General features: G+C 39.1%; 1 protein-coding gene across 1 annotated transcript in view; it reads left to right on the forward strand.

The window, feature by feature from the left end:
• Positions 1 to 3,228: 3,228 nt before the first annotated feature.
• Positions 3,229 to 17,664, forward strand: part of LOC108713147 (zinc finger C3H1 domain-containing protein) — a 49,874-nt gene continuing 35,438 nt past the window's right edge. Inside the window, exons 1-10 of the mRNA XM_018255953.2 lie at positions 3,229 to 3,762; positions 6,362 to 6,778; positions 10,079 to 10,137; positions 11,432 to 11,636; positions 11,747 to 11,973; positions 12,485 to 12,605; positions 13,414 to 13,511; positions 14,506 to 14,706; positions 16,682 to 16,846; positions 17,476 to 17,613. Of these exons, the coding sequence (XP_018111442.1) occupies positions 3,339 to 3,762; positions 6,362 to 6,778; positions 10,079 to 10,137; positions 11,432 to 11,636; positions 11,747 to 11,973; positions 12,485 to 12,605; positions 13,414 to 13,511; positions 14,506 to 14,706; positions 16,682 to 16,846; positions 17,476 to 17,613 (2,055 nt within the window). The 5' untranslated portion in view covers positions 3,229 to 3,338. The remainder of the gene's footprint in view (positions 3,763 to 6,361; positions 6,779 to 10,078; positions 10,138 to 11,431; positions 11,637 to 11,746; positions 11,974 to 12,484; positions 12,606 to 13,413; positions 13,512 to 14,505; positions 14,707 to 16,681; positions 16,847 to 17,475; positions 17,614 to 17,664) is intronic.

The following is a 17,664-nucleotide window of genomic DNA, read 5'->3' on the forward strand; positions in this document are numbered from 1 at the left end:
TCATCGCCATTACAAGGACGGCTGTCCTAACCTCTGCCATCGATCACTGGATCCATGCGTCGCGAGTAAAGTTGGCACCATCCCTACCAAGCCAAGATGCCGTCATCAAAGGTTCCTCTTCTTCACCGTCCATCACAAATGACATCCATCCGGATATCGGATCGCAAAAGCACCTTCCATGCCACATTTTGCCTTCTTGGGATTTTCCTTTTGCTGTTCATCCCTTGTTTGATATTGTTTAAATGCATCTATGAACCGTCCTTAGACAGTCCTTTCAGTTCCTTATGCTATCATCATGACCAACATAACAAGTCTGGCAAACACGGTTCCCTTGGCAACAATATGCACCAAATACCTAAATTTTTAGTCCACCCGATCACTGCAACCAGAAAAATGTTTAAACGAGCACTCTCCCTCAGGAAGGACAATTTGTGGGAGTATATTGCTAAAGAAGTATTGAACACTACTTTTATGTGTCTTGCTGATGTCATGAGTGCACATGAACTCATAGAGACTTGTTTTATAGCCATCCCTACACCTACCACTGTTTTAACAGCAACCTTCCGAAGAAAATATAATGACTCAGAGGTTGATGATTCAGACATTGCGACTCATATACCCATTTATGCATACGTTGCAGATCAAAAAACCAACTAGAAGACTTAGGAAAGACTTTCTCTCTCTTATCACTCATCAAATTACTAGGGGTGATGTGTGTTATAACATGACTTGCAATATTAATGATATTCCTGTATGCTTACAAGCTCAAATTGATACCGAACGAATACGACCACCTGTGTGTTCTAGAACTATAAAGGACTGTACTCACATATTAACTAATATGCAATGTAATCATACTATTCTTTCTCCAAGTTTAGAGAGACACGTCCCACTACCTAAAGGATGGTTCTTCTCCTGTGGTAATACCTCATTTACTTATATCCCTGCTAACATTTCTGGGGGACCTTGTGCACTTGCTAGACTTGGTCTCACCATCCCTACGCATGATATATTACATAATCAAACGCTATCACGTTTTAGAAGGGAGTCACCGTATGAACAACTTCCTCCTGATTGTGAATCAAATTTGCATTTATTTTCTAAATCTGAAATCAGAGCTTTGGGTGCTTCCCTGGTTGGAATCCCGGGCTTAACTATATATCAAGGACGACAAATCAATAAAATAGCTTGCATTATTGTTAAAAGCATCAATGCCACTAGCACAGCCATAGCTAGCTTATTATCCGATTTTGGCGATGTTAAAACTGCTGTGTTACAAAATAGGGCTGCCATTGATTATCTGCTTTTTAAACATAATCATGGTTGTGAATACTTTCAAGGTATGTGTTGTTTTAACCTTTCTGATCATTCCCAGGCCATCAACCAACAACTTGGCATTTTACATAGCCTAGTCAACAATATTACCCAACATAAAGATCAGGGTTGGTGGGATTGGCTCACTAGTTGGTTGCCTGATGTTGGTGGTTGGGTTAAGACTGTTATTGAAGTAGTTTTACTTGTGATTTTTGCTTTACTCATCATTCAATGTGTACCTTCACTCATATCTATGTGTCGTACCCATCACTAAAGTTTTTCCTTTTTTACACTATTTTTATACCTATATTTTTATATGTATTTTTATACCCGTAACGTATAAGTATTTTTGCCTCTATTCCTTTTGTAGTCACATTCGTGACTAAACGGGGAATTGATGGACCATATATAGCTAAACATATATGGCTAACACATTTATGTATCATACAGGGTTAACACTGTTGGACTATTTGCAGTGTGTGCAAATACTTGGTTCTGACTTGGTCACAGTAACCTTCAGTTAGAGACTTCTCCTGGTGCATATCACTGATAACGAAAAAGCACACCGGCACACAGGATTTGAAGCTGCAGGGCAAGCCCTTGCAATTTTTTAATGCAGTGCAGGTGCCAAAAAAAAAATTGCAAGGGCTTGCCCTGCAGCTTCAAATCCTGTGTGCCGGTGTGCTTTTTCGTATCCATTTGAGAGGTTTGCCGATTCCTTTATCACCGGGCACCAGGTACCACTATATTGGACGTCTGTCGTGGGTGTGCGATTTCCTCTACAGCTACCTGAGCATATCACTGATAAGCCACATTTAATGAGCATATACTTTCTTAGCCAAAAACTAATTATGTTTTCTCCACGTAGTCTATTTTTTCATAATACGATGTATTTCTCGTCATTATAATGATGCTTTTCTCATCATCACAATGGAATGTCTTTGTCCTTTACCTTATAAATTCTCTTACCGAATCTTAAATAAACTGAGTTTGTTTCTGACTTACCTACCTGTTGGTCTGTTTCATACAAACTCCCAGATCTGCGTGCCTGGAGAGACAATCACAGATGATCTACCAGTGACGGTTCAAAGCGAGTGCACTCATAGCTACAAGTTCTAAATAGGACGGTTCCAGTTATTGCCCTTTCAAACCTGCCTAGCGCAATTTGTCCAGGGGTCGGCCCGAACATCACTACTGGCCTTCCTATATTCTTGCCGGTTTTCCTATTAATAATATTGGCATCAAGCATAATTTTTACAGGCCAGGCCGGTAAAATTCCTGGCCAGGTGGCAACCCTGCTAATGCTCCTGCTTGAAATCAGAGCAGTATAGACTCTGACACCAGGTCTGGACTGAGAATTAAAAGAAGCCCTGGCATTTCAGGTACACAGAAGCCCAATCACCCCACACAGAGGCCCAAACAGACCCATCTGCTAAATAGTGACTTTTTATGGCACCTTATAGCAGCCCCTCTGGCATTTGCCAGAAACCTCATATTGCCAGTCTGGTCCTGTCTGACACCACTGTGGCTGTCCACTCTACTGCCCAGCTTTGCATTGGGCCCTTATATAAAGGGGAGCAGGGACCCCGTTAGGAATATGTGTCCCCTATATCTCACAACACTGCAAATGTCAAATGAGGCCAGGCCGGGACCCTCCTGTTCTGTAACTTCTACAGCAACAATGTCCGGCAGCTAAACATAAACTGATGAAATTCTAAATGTACAAGCTGTGTTCAGGGTCTGTTCAGGTATAAATAGTGCTATAAATAGTAGTTATCCATATCATCAATGTTGTACTTGTAAATTCTGAATATTCTTTAATCACACTCCTGCCTTTCTGAATGACCGCGGAAAGCCACATGATCACGTGATAGGCAACCTTTTGGAAAGGGGATTCCATGCTTCTCTAGTTTTATTAACCCGTGACGTAAATCGGACGGGCAAATCTCGCGAGGCTAGGGTAGAGCACAAGCTGTACGAGAAGCTGTGTGCCTACAGCGAAGGCCCAGGGGTACTTGCTCGCCATGTCCGACCCCGTGGTACGAGCAACGTCCCCCAGAGAGGAGGGAGAACTGGAAGATGGAGAACTAAGTGATGATAGCGTTAGGCCCGACAGCCCTTTACCAGTCAGGCACAGACCGAGCTTTCTCGGCTACTCTCACCAACACCGGCCCCGCCCGCAGAGGCCGTCTCACGGCTACAGGCCCAAGGAGCAATACCGGCCCCCGCTCCGTGCACAACAGCAGCAGCAGCAAGGAGACAGCAACCAGAGGCTTTCCTTTTGGGAACGCAGCCACGATACATTGGGTCGCTTCCGCTCCCGGGGTTGGGCGGGCCGTGCCCGAGGTGGACGTTTCTGGGATGGGGGCTGGAGAGACAGAGCGGCGAAGCCTAGTGGCCAAAGGGCGACTAGCAGTTTTGCTAGGGGAGACCCGTCTCCGAGAAAGCGTATCCTTCATATATATTTATGTTTTATATGTTCTCTCTTATCTGCAAAGCTGCCCAGGACTCCTCTGTGTCCAACTCACAACTATGTATTTGTCACATTGTGTGAGGGGGAAGTGTCAGTGCAGGAGAAGGGTTGGAGTGTATGTTTAACAGCCTTGGATATCAGTTCCTTCAAACATTTAGACAGATTGTCTATGCACATTGTCAGCCAGTGCATTGTGTATTAGTAAATGCTTATTCCTAGTGGGAGATAAAGGGGTAAATTTATCAAGGAGTGAATTTCCGCCACTAGAGTGAAATTCCACAGCTCTCAATTCATTTCTATGGGATTTTGAAAGGCGTATTTATCAATGGGTGAAACTGAAAGTTCACCCTTTGATAAATACGCCTATAAAAATACCATAGAATTGAATGGAGAGTGGCGGAATTTCACTATTAACTTCACTCTTTGGTAAATATACCCCAAAATGTCATGTCATTGCCATGTAATCTCCAGGACTTTAGGTCACTGGGAATTCCTATATTCATACACCTTGGGCTACATCCTGACTCACCCTGTTCATTAGAGGGGTGCGTCACCTTCAACCAACTAGTTGTTTTCAGATAGATCACCAGAAATAAAGACTTTTTCCCTTTACTTTCTAGTTTCTATGTGTGACCGTTTTTCTAATATTGAATTGTAAAAGTGTCATTTTTAACCTTCTAAAGCAGCTCTGACAGACAAGGGTCGCCAAATCCCAAGCTGTTCTAAAATGATAAATTTAGTAGATACATTTCTTACAGGTAGTTCTAAATTGATACATTTAGTAGATACATTCCTTGCAAGCAGTTACAATTGATACAATAGTTGCTAATATTCCACATATGCTGCTGAGAAATGTATCCGCTAAATGTTGTAAAATTGTAAGCGTTTAGAATCCGCAACACCACCAGAGACACGAACATTCAACTTTAAACTTAGATTTTGGAAAAACAGTAAAAAAAATAAATAAATAAGTAATGGAAAATAATTGAAAAAAAGTCTTTATTTCTCGGGAACAATATGAAAACAACTGAACCAAAAAAAGTGTTTGGAAGGTGAACAAACCCTTTAAGTATTTCAGTAGATGTGTAAGGGAATAGGAACGCCTCTTTATTTCCTGCATTTAAATGGCCTGAACAACAGAACTATAGGCCGGTGGCTGTACGGTGTATAACCACTTCAATTGTATCCATCTATAAGGCCGGCAGGCCAACTGGTTAGATACCAACAAATATGGACCAGTGAGTGACTGTCTAAAGGGACAATATACACCTATAAAAAACACTCTTGCTAACACTGAAAAAAATGTAATTGTTTGCTTTTATAACTTTCAACACAATCAAATTATTTAAGCTACAATACAACTTTTAGCAAGTGTGTTTCCTATGCACTGTAAGCAGTGGACTGGTCCTTAAAGGAGAATTAAACCCTAAAAATCAATATGGCTAAAAATGCCATAATTTATATAATGAACTTATTGCACCAGACTATAGTTTCAGCTTCTCAATGGCAGCAATGATCCAGTACTTCAAATTGTCACAGGGGGTCACCATCTTGGAAAGTGTCTGCGACACTCACATGCTCCGTAGGCTCTGAGCAGCGGATGAGAATCTAAGCTTAGGTGTTGTCGCAAATTATCAAGCAGAAAATGAGCTTGGCCTGTAATATAGGATGATGCTACAGAGTAGATTATTAAATGCTGTTGCTAGTTGCACTGTTTTCTGTGCTGCCATTTAGTAATTATCTGTATTAATTACTAATCAACCCTATATAAGAACATTTGTATTCTATGTGTACTGTATATTTTGAGTCAGTCTCTAAGCTCAGTAAGTGTCAACAGCACAGAGCATGTGCAGTGAATCAGCAGAAAAGTAGATGGGAGCTACAGAAACATATGTGGAGGCACATATATTTATTGCTAAAGTGCCGTGGTTTCCTTGGGCTGGTAGATAAGCCCAAAACACAATGTACAACATTTCTAGCCTATATCTTTAGTTAGGCTTTAGTTCTCCTTTAAGTGCAGTGTCACATTTGGTGTTTTTTACAGTATATATTTACAGGATATACCAGTGGAAATAAGGCTGATATGCTTCTGTCTGTTTTGTCTTTGTCATGCACTGACGGGCACAGGCCTTTCAACGTTCTGGATTTTGGTGCAAAAGACACGGTTTTCCTGTTTCAGCACCAAATCCATCCTGTGTGCATGCTAGCAGGTTGACCTATGCCTGTCAGTGCTTACTCAAGACGGGGAAATTCAATTGCCTTTTCTACTTTGTATGCTATGTAGGTTTATATGTAGTAATTTATTTCTTTACTTATTTATTTAAAAAGGAATTTGTCCTTGAACAGAATCAGTGACTGCAAATGTGCAGTAGATAAAGTGTTTTTTTTTTTTTTTTCAAATATCTCATGCAATTTCAGTGAAGAGAGGTACAGTCATAAATTGCACAATCTTGTTGTAATAGCATGGTTTTTAAGATGACCTCTTTAGTAACAGCATTAACATTACAAAATGGTGGGATGGGGCAGTGGATGAATTGTGTACATGTATAGCTGTTTTCTTGACAAACGTTTCAGCTAAAACGACTATAAGATCACCTAATAGGAAATCAGGTCATATATCCAGAAATGAAAATTCTGCAGAGGAGAGCTTTGAGGATCTTTTATTAAAATACAAACAGATAAAACTTGAACTTGAATCAATTAATAAAGATGAGAAACTAGCATTGAGTTTAAAAGAAGAAATTGTTAAAGGTGAAGCTAACGTGGTAGAAAAAACAGTGGAACCTCCAGTGCAAGTAGAGAAAAGTACTGCTGAGAATGCAGAAGCAATAGCTCCTAAAGATGATAAACCCCCTGTGAAGACTTTTCAGGCCTTTGAAATCAAGCCTCTTAGGCAAAAGCTGAAGCCTGTTACAGAGCAAAAGAAGCAAAAAGTTATCGAAGAAGCCGTTGAGACTGAAATCACAAATGATCTCATAAACCCCAGTCAAGGTATTTTTTTATACATATTATAACAAGCACCAATAATGCATTATTACTTAAATGTTTGGGCTATTAGAACTGTGACTTTAAAAGACAAGGAAAGCTTAATTCACTGGACAGGGGGGTTGCTACAATGCTGGGCATCCCTCTCTTTTCATAAAAACAATTTTCACTGCCTGCGTGACATTCTAAAAACAGGATTTTTGTTACTCACCGTTAAATCTGTTTCTCTGTAGTTGAAAGGGGGACACAGGGACGGATGGGGTTAAGCTCCACCCATGTGTATAGAAAACGGATCCACACAGACACTGGTTAATGCAGAATGTCAAGAATGTTTGGTGGCTGAATAAAAGGGGATACTCCCCGACTGCATTAACCAGTGTGTGTGCAGATCCGTTTTCTATACACATGCGTTGCTAAGGGACCCGGCCAGGTCAATGGAAGAAACTCACCACCGGTTACAGGATTGGTGAACTACAGGTGTGCGGTAGGAGAAATTACCCTCCACTTGCAAATTAAGGAGGCGTGCCAGAGTAGGCTTAACCCCGCCACACTGAACACTCTAATCAGTTTGTTCCAAAAGCTGCTAACGGTAACCATATAACATAACTGGCAGTAACCAGGGGAGTATTCAAGGGTGACCAAACGGTCCAGGTTGATGGCTCGCCGACTGGCGGGAAGCCCTGTGTCCCCCTTTCGACTACAGAGAAACTGATTTAATTGCCTGTTTGTCGTCGTAGTCTGACCTCTGACCAGTTCTTGGCCCACAGAGTTCTGCGTGCTGCTACAGATAAGTCTGAGGTGCGTGCTGTCAGTTGTGAGGCATATATGGTGGAGTCGCAGAGGCAACTTGCTGACTCTGTGATAGTTTGAACGGTTGTTACTAGCTCGTCCCAAGGAACGCCATCTTGGATGTCTCTAACCAGGGATTCTGACCAAGCTTGTATGGCTCTGGACACCCAAGCTGAAGCCAAATAGGGTTGCAGTGTCGATCCAGCAGAAGAAAAAATTGCCCTCAGGAATCCTTCTGATCTTCTGTCTGAAGGTTCCTTAAATGCCGCTGTGTCAGTGACAGGTAGCCTGGTGGACTTGGAAAGCCTGGACACTGGCGCGTCCACTGCAGGTGGGTTAGACCATTTGTCAACCAGCTTCTTTGGAAAGGGGTACAATCTGGTGAATTTGTTTGTGGCCTGGAATTTCCGTTCAGGTGCACTCCATTCATCTTGAATGATACTAGTTAACTGTTCATGATCCGGAAAGCAAAACAGAGGACTTGTGTTGCCTCTTGACTTCTGTGACAAGTTCAATATATCAAGCACTCCCTTAATAATAGCATCCACATCGTGGAGAGTATCGTTCTCCCTGCCTTCCTCTTTCTCCTCTTCCTCATCCTCCGAGGAAGGAAGTTCACCCTCTGACTGTGCTGTGGAGGGAACCTTCCCCCCCGCCCTAGTGAATAGCCCCCCTGACCTACCTTCTGCCATAGTATAGAGAGCGTGTGGGGGAAAAGACCTAGACTCTGGTCACAGTGGAGGGAAAAAGCTGAAGCTGCTGCCGTGCTACCAAGATATTGAGTGCAAAATGGCCACTGGACGCATGCGTTCCAGCTTGTGCGCATGTGTAAGGCGCACTCCCACAGACTGACGTGAAAAAACATCGCAACGAAACAGCGCGCCCAGCGCTGGAACGCAGATGCGTTCCAAGACACGTGCGCCCAAGGTATAGCAGTCAGCCCTATACCACTGTGACAGGAGAATGCGCAAGGCTGCGCATAGCCAAGGAGAAAGTAGGAAGGTAGGAAGATATGGCAGAGGTCTGGTTCCAGGGATACGAGAGAGAGGGCTTCTGACAGCTTGGGGGGGGGTCCGAGGAGGGTGTATGGGAAAAACGGCAGTACAACCGGTCCCCAGGCAAGGCCCAGTAGGCACTTATGCCACTTACCCCTCACACCGGCCAGACCTTCTGTCCTGGTTTCAGCAGTGCAGGTAATCGTCTGGGTGGTCGGTATAGCCAAATGGCTAGGATTTGACCACAGTGTTGTTCACCTTGTAGAGGGCTAACCATTTTACAACAGGTAACCGTGTTGTAGGTCTCAACCCGGGTGTCAGCCTCAGGCTGACCGAAGAATCCATCTGAGAGATGGGTGTCCATCCTCCCCGGAGCAGGACTGATTAGAGAGTTCAGTGTGGGCGGTTAAGCCTACTCTGGCACGCCCCCATAATTTTAATTTGCAAGTGTCCTGCCTCCGGAGGGTGGAGCTTAACCCCACAGGTCCCTGTGTCCCCCTAAGACGACAGAGAAAGTTACTTTTCTACTTGCCCCTCTCTCCCTGGTGTTCCTTGTGAAGAATTTGTCTTGTATGCTCCCAGTAGTGTAACAATGGAAAATGTTACTCTGCTGCTGAAGCCTGAATGGGAGAGGGGCATTTGATGCTTAAAATGACCAAATCGTCTCACCATTGGTGACTGCGGGAAAGGTCCACTCCTTCCTTTCACATAAAACTTAAACCAAACACACTGTAATGTTTAAAAAAAAAAAAATGTATACAGGATTGAAATACTGTAATTATGTCAGATCAACATGGCTATACATGTCTTATCAGTAGTGATTAGTGCCTTAAGGGCAATGATGCACAAGGAATTTTGTCTCCACTGTAAAAATGGCATCACTTTCAATAACCTAAGACTTGTCGCAAGTAAATTATTTTATGTGCAGCTATTTGGCTTGATTGCCAGAAAATGTGATGCCATCATTTGGGAGATCTCTCCCACAGTAAAGCAAATTTGACTGCCGTAGATAAATCTTCCCGTGTACCATTGCCCTAAGTCACATTTATAAAAAAAAAAAAAAAGGTTTTTGGTCACGTTGATGGCAGCCTTATGGGGATGATTCAAGTGTAATCCACGTAATAACCATCAGTCTGATTGTGAAGTATGTTGTTGGTCTTAACCATCTTGATTTTCATTATGGTGATGTATCAGATGTAGTGATCACATACCAAATAGCCACCCCAAACATTCATCACTCTGCTGAGCTCTGTGTATAAACAAAACTTTTGTTAGGCTGTGAGATTAAGTGCCGCCCATTATACAGACGCTTTTCATTGCATTGGATTGCTGATTTGTTTTGTTTAAGTCAGTAAGTAGAATTTCAGTTTCAGATTTTGTCCTGTTAAGTAAAAAAACAGAAACCCTACATATTTCCTAATTAAAACCATAGGTAAAAAGTATTTCTGAACAAGCTTTTCTTTAAAAATATGTTGGAAAAAGTGGACCCTTTAAGTCAATGCATATCTGTTTCTCCTTTCAGATTCTTCTGCTGTGGAAGGAACGGTTTCCTGCGATGGTAACATTCCAAAAGAACCTAAGGTATATTTATTTCAGAAGTTCCAATTTTTTATTTTAATATTGAAAACATCCATGTATAAAGCACATTCCCCCTGCCACCCCCCCCCCCCCCCCCCCCGAGTAATGTAATTAACTTGCAGTGATTTAAATGTTAGAGGTGGAGATGTTCTTTTTGGGAGATTTGTTGCGCAGATTTACTGTGGGCAACAAAACTCTGTCTGCCTTAGAATTTCCCCTTGCCTATAAATTTCTTTCGTTTTTGCTTAGTGTGCTCAGAAGGCGGATATTCCCGATACAGTTAAGCATTATATTGCTTGTCTAAAAGGGCACATACATTTTATATGTACACTTATACTGCTTGCAAACATTTGTGTATCTCAGTGCCTCCGAATTTGTACTTTGCTGTTTTACAAAGTGTTGTGGTCAACTCTTAGGATTTAATGTTTTGACCTGCATAGTATTGTGTCAATAATTCTGAGCATGTGTGAGGTGATGGAGGGCTATCTGTTAAGTGCTACAACTTTCCTCCAGTTGTTTGGTACCAGTCAGTCAGTTTTTTTATACTGTTTTGTGTCAGTTCAGCACACTAAAGGCATACTGTACCTTTCCAATTCAAAATAAAAATTACATGGTAAAGTTCCATAATGTTATTAATGAAATAACTGACTGATATGAATTGATCTCTGCCCCTCCAAAATTTAAAGGACAAAGTGACAAAATGGCTTGATTTTGCAAACTATTATATTATATATTATAATTAAAATGCATGAAGTAAATTAATACCTGGAGGGTTCTAGCTGTTTGGTATGTTCAAAGAGACAACACCTTCCGAGTAGTATATAGAACTTGATTTACAGGAAAGACCATTTTGAATTGTGCAATTGAACTACAGTTAGCAGCTGTTTAAAACTTCCTACCAGGGAAAATGTTTCTGTCAAAACCAGGTATTATTGGCTTTCTACCACTCTATTAATTTTGTCAGCTGCGACCGTATTTCTTTAAGCGAGTATTACCTTGGCATCTGAAGCTGTATGGACAGTTCCAGCTTTCCAGATGCCTATGTCCAAATGTTTTTGTTTTTTAGCGCTTTAGCTTTTTTTTTGTTCATGGCTGTTTTAATTTGCAATTAACACAATAAAGTGATTTGCTATCATTGTTTTGCAGCACTGCAACTGTGTTAGCAAGGTGCTGAACTCCATGAAGTATGCTGCTGTAAAACTTCTTCAGTGTGGATAGGGGTAGTTGTTATCCATACACATTTAACCGTAGTTTTCTCCTTGTTGCCATATAACACCACAAATTTATTATATTTCAGAAACCTGTGGAGGAAGAGGAAGAGTTGTCCGAGCTCCATTTGAGATTACTTGCTTTACAGTCTGCAAGTAAAAAATGGCAACAGAAAGAACAATTGGTTATGAAAGAAAGCAAAGAGAAACTCACGAAGCCTAAAATAGAAATTCAAAAAGCTAAGACTGTACCAAATTCTGTAGCAAAGAAAATTAACAGTCCAGGTTATGCAGGTAGGGATGACCACATTTTCTACTGTTTCCATATTGCATTACTGCTGTACAGATAAATTGCATCTTTTTATATTGTGAATCTTGTATTAAGTGTTCCTCTGTCTATAAAGCTAAACAGGAGATTCGAAGGCAGAGGACAAAAGCCTGGAAAAAGTTGCAACAACAGAAAGATGAAGAACGACATAGAGTGGAAGAAGAAGAGAGAAAAAAACAAGCCGAGGAAGAGGAACGTAAAAAGAGAGAAGAGGAGATCCGAAAGATTAGAGATCTGTCAAATCAAGAGGAACAGTATAATCGTTTCATGAAGCTTGTAGGAGACAAGGCCAGACGTAGCAAGGTGATCAATAGCTACACTTAAAATCCAGAGTATACTGAAATAGGATACATAGGTGGTTATTAGTTAGCTAGTAGTAGGATTGGGAGGCAATGAACAGAATAGAGATGACTAGGGATGGTAGGAATTTTGTTATACAGGAATGCAGTTGATGTCTGTATTACCATCAAACCAGGCACAATTAACAAATAATATTCTACCATTAAGTGGGATATATAACTTCATTAAAACTCCCTTTTTTGTTCCCTGTTTGATTCACTGTAATTCACTGACTATATTTGCTTGATAGATATTATGATTGCTTCTGCTTGATGGTGATAAAAATGTGAGTGGAAATGTCAAATTTGCAGCAGTGACAAACTCACCAAGTTGCCCATCCCAAGGGATTAAATTCAGTAAGCTGTACCCTGCATTATTAGTGTTTTCATTGGTGCTTCTCGTAGCCAGTAACATATTTCATGCACTTATGTATGTATATACATATCATTTATTTATTTATTTTTTGTTCATTCAGTCTTTAGATACAGATCAAAGGCGATCTGATAAACAGTGTGCAGAGAGTGCCGGAGGAATCTACCAGTATGATAACTATGAGGAAGTTGCAATGGACACAGACAGTGAAACAAATTCCCCAGGTAAATTATTGCCTTTGTTAGAACAGGGCTTTAAGTCAAGGCATCCCTCAGCCCATCAAACTATCGGTTGTTTATAAGTAAAAATTAAAAGTTGAAAAATTCCCCATGGCGTACCGTGAATCAATAGCATTTGAAAACCATTTATTCAAAAGGATATAATTTCATAAACGAGTTTCTAGGAGTGCATATACACCTTTATTCAAATCTCTCTGTAACTAACCTTGAAGGTGGTTTTCCCAATGATTGCTCATGCCCTTATATAAGTTCAGTTGAGCAGTTTGGAAAACACTGCTTTAGAGTTTAAATTTATTTCCTGCCAGCCTCACTATACTGACTTAGGAAGTGCTAAAATTTTAACATCCTTCTTTCAAGGTACACTTACTTTAAGCAAACTTCAAGCATGATTTACAATTAAATTCTTATTCTTTTAAGAGAGGTTGAAACCTTTTATTATTGTAATGTTATATTGGCCTCCTACTAAAGAATTACTGATATAATGTTCTGATCTAAAATCTTCTTTGATTTCATTACTTCCTTCTTGAATTTGAGCTTTCTTTCCTTGCTCAAAACTTTAATCTAGGCCATACCTTGTGTTCAAGTCAGTGTTAGGATTATTAAGGTACAGATATTTGAGTATACATTCAATACATACATATATTGATCCGTACTATTAAACGCATATTGAATAGTATGGCATTCTGCACCTTTATTGTTTCAACATGAAAATAAGTGGGCTTTATGTGCTAAATTGTATTGTTTTGTTTGTAATTTTCAGTAAGACCTCATACAACCTTTGTTTTAAAAATAGACTCATCGCCTGGACGACATCCATATGCTAGTGATCATGCTATTGGATATATTCCATCCGTATTGTGTGTAACCGAACAATTTCATTCTGGAATACTGGTAAGTCTGACATTTGTAATGTTCCTGCTATTCCTACAGAAATATTCTACCATTGGTATTCAATTATACTTTTATAACTATTAATAGTTTTTTTTTATATAAGTAATTTATAACACCACATAGATTTCAGTTACAGCTACAAAGAGATAACAGAAAAAACAGAGTTTCCAGAGCATGCTTTAATTAAAGCTGGCCAATTATATCATAACCACTCAATAAGGCAATACGTTTGGCCGCCTTATTTACTGAATGACTTGATCAGGACCTTTTGCTAGTTGCATGATAAACTTAATTATTAAAGTGCCATGTGTTAAAGTTGCACATGCAGTTAGTTGAACAGATTTACAACCATCCTGTTCTCGCCATTACGGGAAAAAAAATTGTCTGACATTAGTTTCTCATACTGACAGGTGTTTGGGAGCTAGTTAGGTCAAAATTGGCTGACATTATTTACATATATATATGGAGAAATTTACCAAATAAGAGTCACTTCATATGTTCTGTATCAGAGCTCTTCCCAACAAGCTTTAAGCTCAAGAATGTTCCTAGGGCCCTGTAACTGTAACATCAGCTCTCTGCAGACTGAACAAAGCCTTACAAATTCTCCATCTGATGCCCTGCCACTTCTGGCAAAAGAAAGGTAAACCGTGAGATAAAAGGCATGTCTGTGACAGAAAAGCTACCAAGGCATCTTTCAATAATACTGTATATACAGTTTCCAGTGTTTATTTATAATGTTAGATTTTTTTTTAAAGTGCCCTCAATGGTGTTTGAGAACACAGACCCACTCCAGACTGCTCTTACTTCCAAGATCTGCTATATATCTTACTACGCATACATGTCTGTTTGAACAAAAAAAGTTGAGGCTTTAATCAGATTCTACCCTTTTTGATTGCAAAGTGTATAGTCTGTGGATTATAAAAATGTACTCTTACTTGTATTTTAGCAGACTTTTACGAGACCTTTATCTTAAAAGTGTTTGTTGTCTTTACAGCCTCATGAGTCAAAGCGCATATTTCAGAAAGCTAATTTTAGCGAATCTCCTGAAATACCATTGTCGCCACCTCCACTCCCTCCTGAAGAACCAGAGCAGCCTCCAAAACCTCCTTTTGCAGATGAAGAAGAGGAAGAAGAGATGCTGCTACGTGAAGAACTACTAAAGTCTTTAGCAACTAAAAGGGCTTACAAACCAGAGGTAAGCTGACATTTGAGACCTATTGTGTTTGTAGGTCTATCTGTTCAATCCATTAAATCATTTTTTGAAACAGCCTATACAATATATATTTAAAATTTTAAATGGAAGATTTTTTTGTGCATATAAATGCACGTTTTTAAAGGGGTCGTTCACCTTTAAATTACATTTTAGTATGATGTAGAAAGTGGCATTCTAAGACCATTTGCAAGTGGTTTTCATTTTTTATTATGTGTTTTTTTGTTTAGCTTTTTATTCAGCTGCTCTCCAGTTTGGAATTTTTGTAATTTGGTTGCTTGGGTACAAGTTACCCTAGCAACCATGCATTGATTTGCAGAAGACTTGAACATGAACAGGAGAGGCCTGAATAGAAAAATGAGTAATAAAAAGTAGCAATAACAATACATGTGTAGCCTTACAGAACATTTTATTTTTAGATGTGGTCAGTGACCACCCATTTAAAAGCTGGTAAGGCCAATTGAAAAGCTACTTAGAATTAGCCATTCTATAACATACTAAAAGTTAACCTAAAGATGAACCACCCCTTTAATAAGTGATCAGCTCTGATCTTTAGTTGAGTTCTTTAGACAGTCACTAGGTGAGCCAAGGAGCATCTAAGATCCCACTCGTGCATTTTCTTTAGATGCTTTCTTATTTTAAGCAGGCTTGAGAAGATAAAGTTATCTGCCAGAGTCCCCAAACTCCATCGTCTTTCTTTTTGACCCTAAATTGGCTGTCCCAAGAGAAAAGCTACTGGAGTTGTCCTGCCAGCATTCTTTAATCTCCTTCCATGTTTGTTCTATCTGTTCTCTTCATGTCATATTTTTAGTTTTTATCTTCTACATTTAAATTTTCCTTTTCCGCTATTTTATACTGTGCTTTTTTTCCCCTTTTTTATTTGTAATTGAGAGATGCAAGTATTGTTATAACCATTGGCTTGTACAGTGCAAAGGTCCACATTATCTAATTTATTTTCGTCCGTTTATATTATGGACGGCAAGTTGGTGGAAATGAGGGAAATACAGGTACATTTAAGTAGGGTACTGCATTAAATTGTAGTGCAGTTGGGTAGGAGGTTATTTGTTAATATGTCTGCCCTACATCACTATGGCAATCTATGCTCAATGACACCCATAACTTATGAGACTATGTAACCAAAACTATCTTATCTTCAGAACTGTAAATTATATATTTTATGTATGTGCCAACTTGTCAACAAACTATGTAAAACAATAAAAACTTTGAAACAAGAAAAAAAAGTCTGCACTACCCATTGCAGCCTTAAAGGGGATATATCATGAAAATGTAGTATAACAGAAATAAACTTTCTAAATATATTCAATTAAAAATACTGTACCGTTTATGTAATAATCAAGTTACTCTTCACTATCTCATTAGCAGGAATTTTTCTCTTAACTTGCTGTCTGGGTTAGGTTTTGACAGGTAGGTTTAACATTCCTTTTAGGGTGGCTCCCTTTCCATCAGAGCTGGTCATCATAAAGGAGTGAGCTCGAATGCATCTTCTAGCCAAAGGGTGCAAACCCCCATATATTACACCTAACTATCAATCAAAAACGGACTCCCACCTACTGCATGACGTGAAAAGAAAGAGGTTGCTGAGGACAGTGAAGAGTAATTTGGTTATTTTATTAACAGTACAGGATGTTTAGAAATGTTCTTATTTCAGTAAGATGAAGCGTATATTACATTTTTATTTTCGTTCGACCCCTTTAAAAATGGTGTTCGCTTTTTAATTATTTTTTTGTAGGCTAAACTGAGACGGTTTGCAATGAGCATTTTTATGGTTCTTAAATTTATTTAATTTGGTCAGCAGCAGCCCTGGATTGCATATTTTACTGTTCAACTAAACCATTTGGTATTTTTTCATCTCTGTGACAATGCACATGTCATTATGGAGATTTGCAGCCTGTGAGTAAACCTTTTATTTTGCATGTGATGATCTCATTTGTTTTATTAGGAACCTACTAGCCACAGCCAGCCTTCCTCACCACCTGTTCTCAACAATATTATGCCTGTGCCTAGGATCACACTAACATCCACTAGTATTAACAGTGCCTCTCATCACCGTAAAACTACTACTCAGATAGTCCGAGTTCTGAGACCTATTAGACGTGCAATAAAGGTAAGACATTTGATGTTCTTAAATAAATTTAAGGTCAAAAAGCAATTAGGTTACACTTAATTTATTGACAGACTCACTATATATATGTATATATATGTATGTGTATATATATATATATATATATATATATATATATATATATATATATATATATATATATATATATATATATATATATATATATATATATATATATATATATTAAAAATTTACAATACAAGTCTGATATTAGTATTTTAGATATAAATTTAATATCCACATAAAAAGCTGTGCATTCTGTAGCAACATTGAATAATCTTGTAATATCCGTACAATAATCCATTTAATATAATGCCTGTTAATAATCATGTCCTTTCTGTAAGTAGTAATTCGTTCCTGTCTGTAATTTGATTTTTTAAATTGGCGAGATTGCCCAGCCATATGTTTGTCTATATATGTGCAAAAAACCAAGAAGTTTAATCCGTAAGGTATTTTCGTTGATAACACCTTAGAAGGCTCTTATATTTGCTGAAGTAGAGAGCCATCACAGCACTATTATTTTACCAATATGTTATACATGGTTGTTTTATTATTATTTTTATTATTATGGAATCTGACACTAATGTTTTTCTCTTCTGTTCACATTTCAGCTTCCAAAACACAAGTCCGTAGTTGTGACACTAAATGCTTCAGATGACAGTGATTCTGATGGAGAACCAATCGACACAAATCATAGTGTTTTTGGAGGACTTGAGTCCATGATCAAAGAAGCAAGAAGAACGGCAGAGGTGAATAAAAAATATTTGGCTTTTATCCCTTAAAATATAGCCAAACATTAC

The sequence above is a fragment of the Xenopus laevis genome, chromosome 3S (assembly GCF_017654675.1).
Source record: "Xenopus laevis strain J_2021 chromosome 3S, Xenopus_laevis_v10.1, whole genome shotgun sequence".
Classification (NCBI taxonomy): Eukaryota; Metazoa; Chordata; class Amphibia; order Anura; family Pipidae; genus Xenopus; species Xenopus laevis.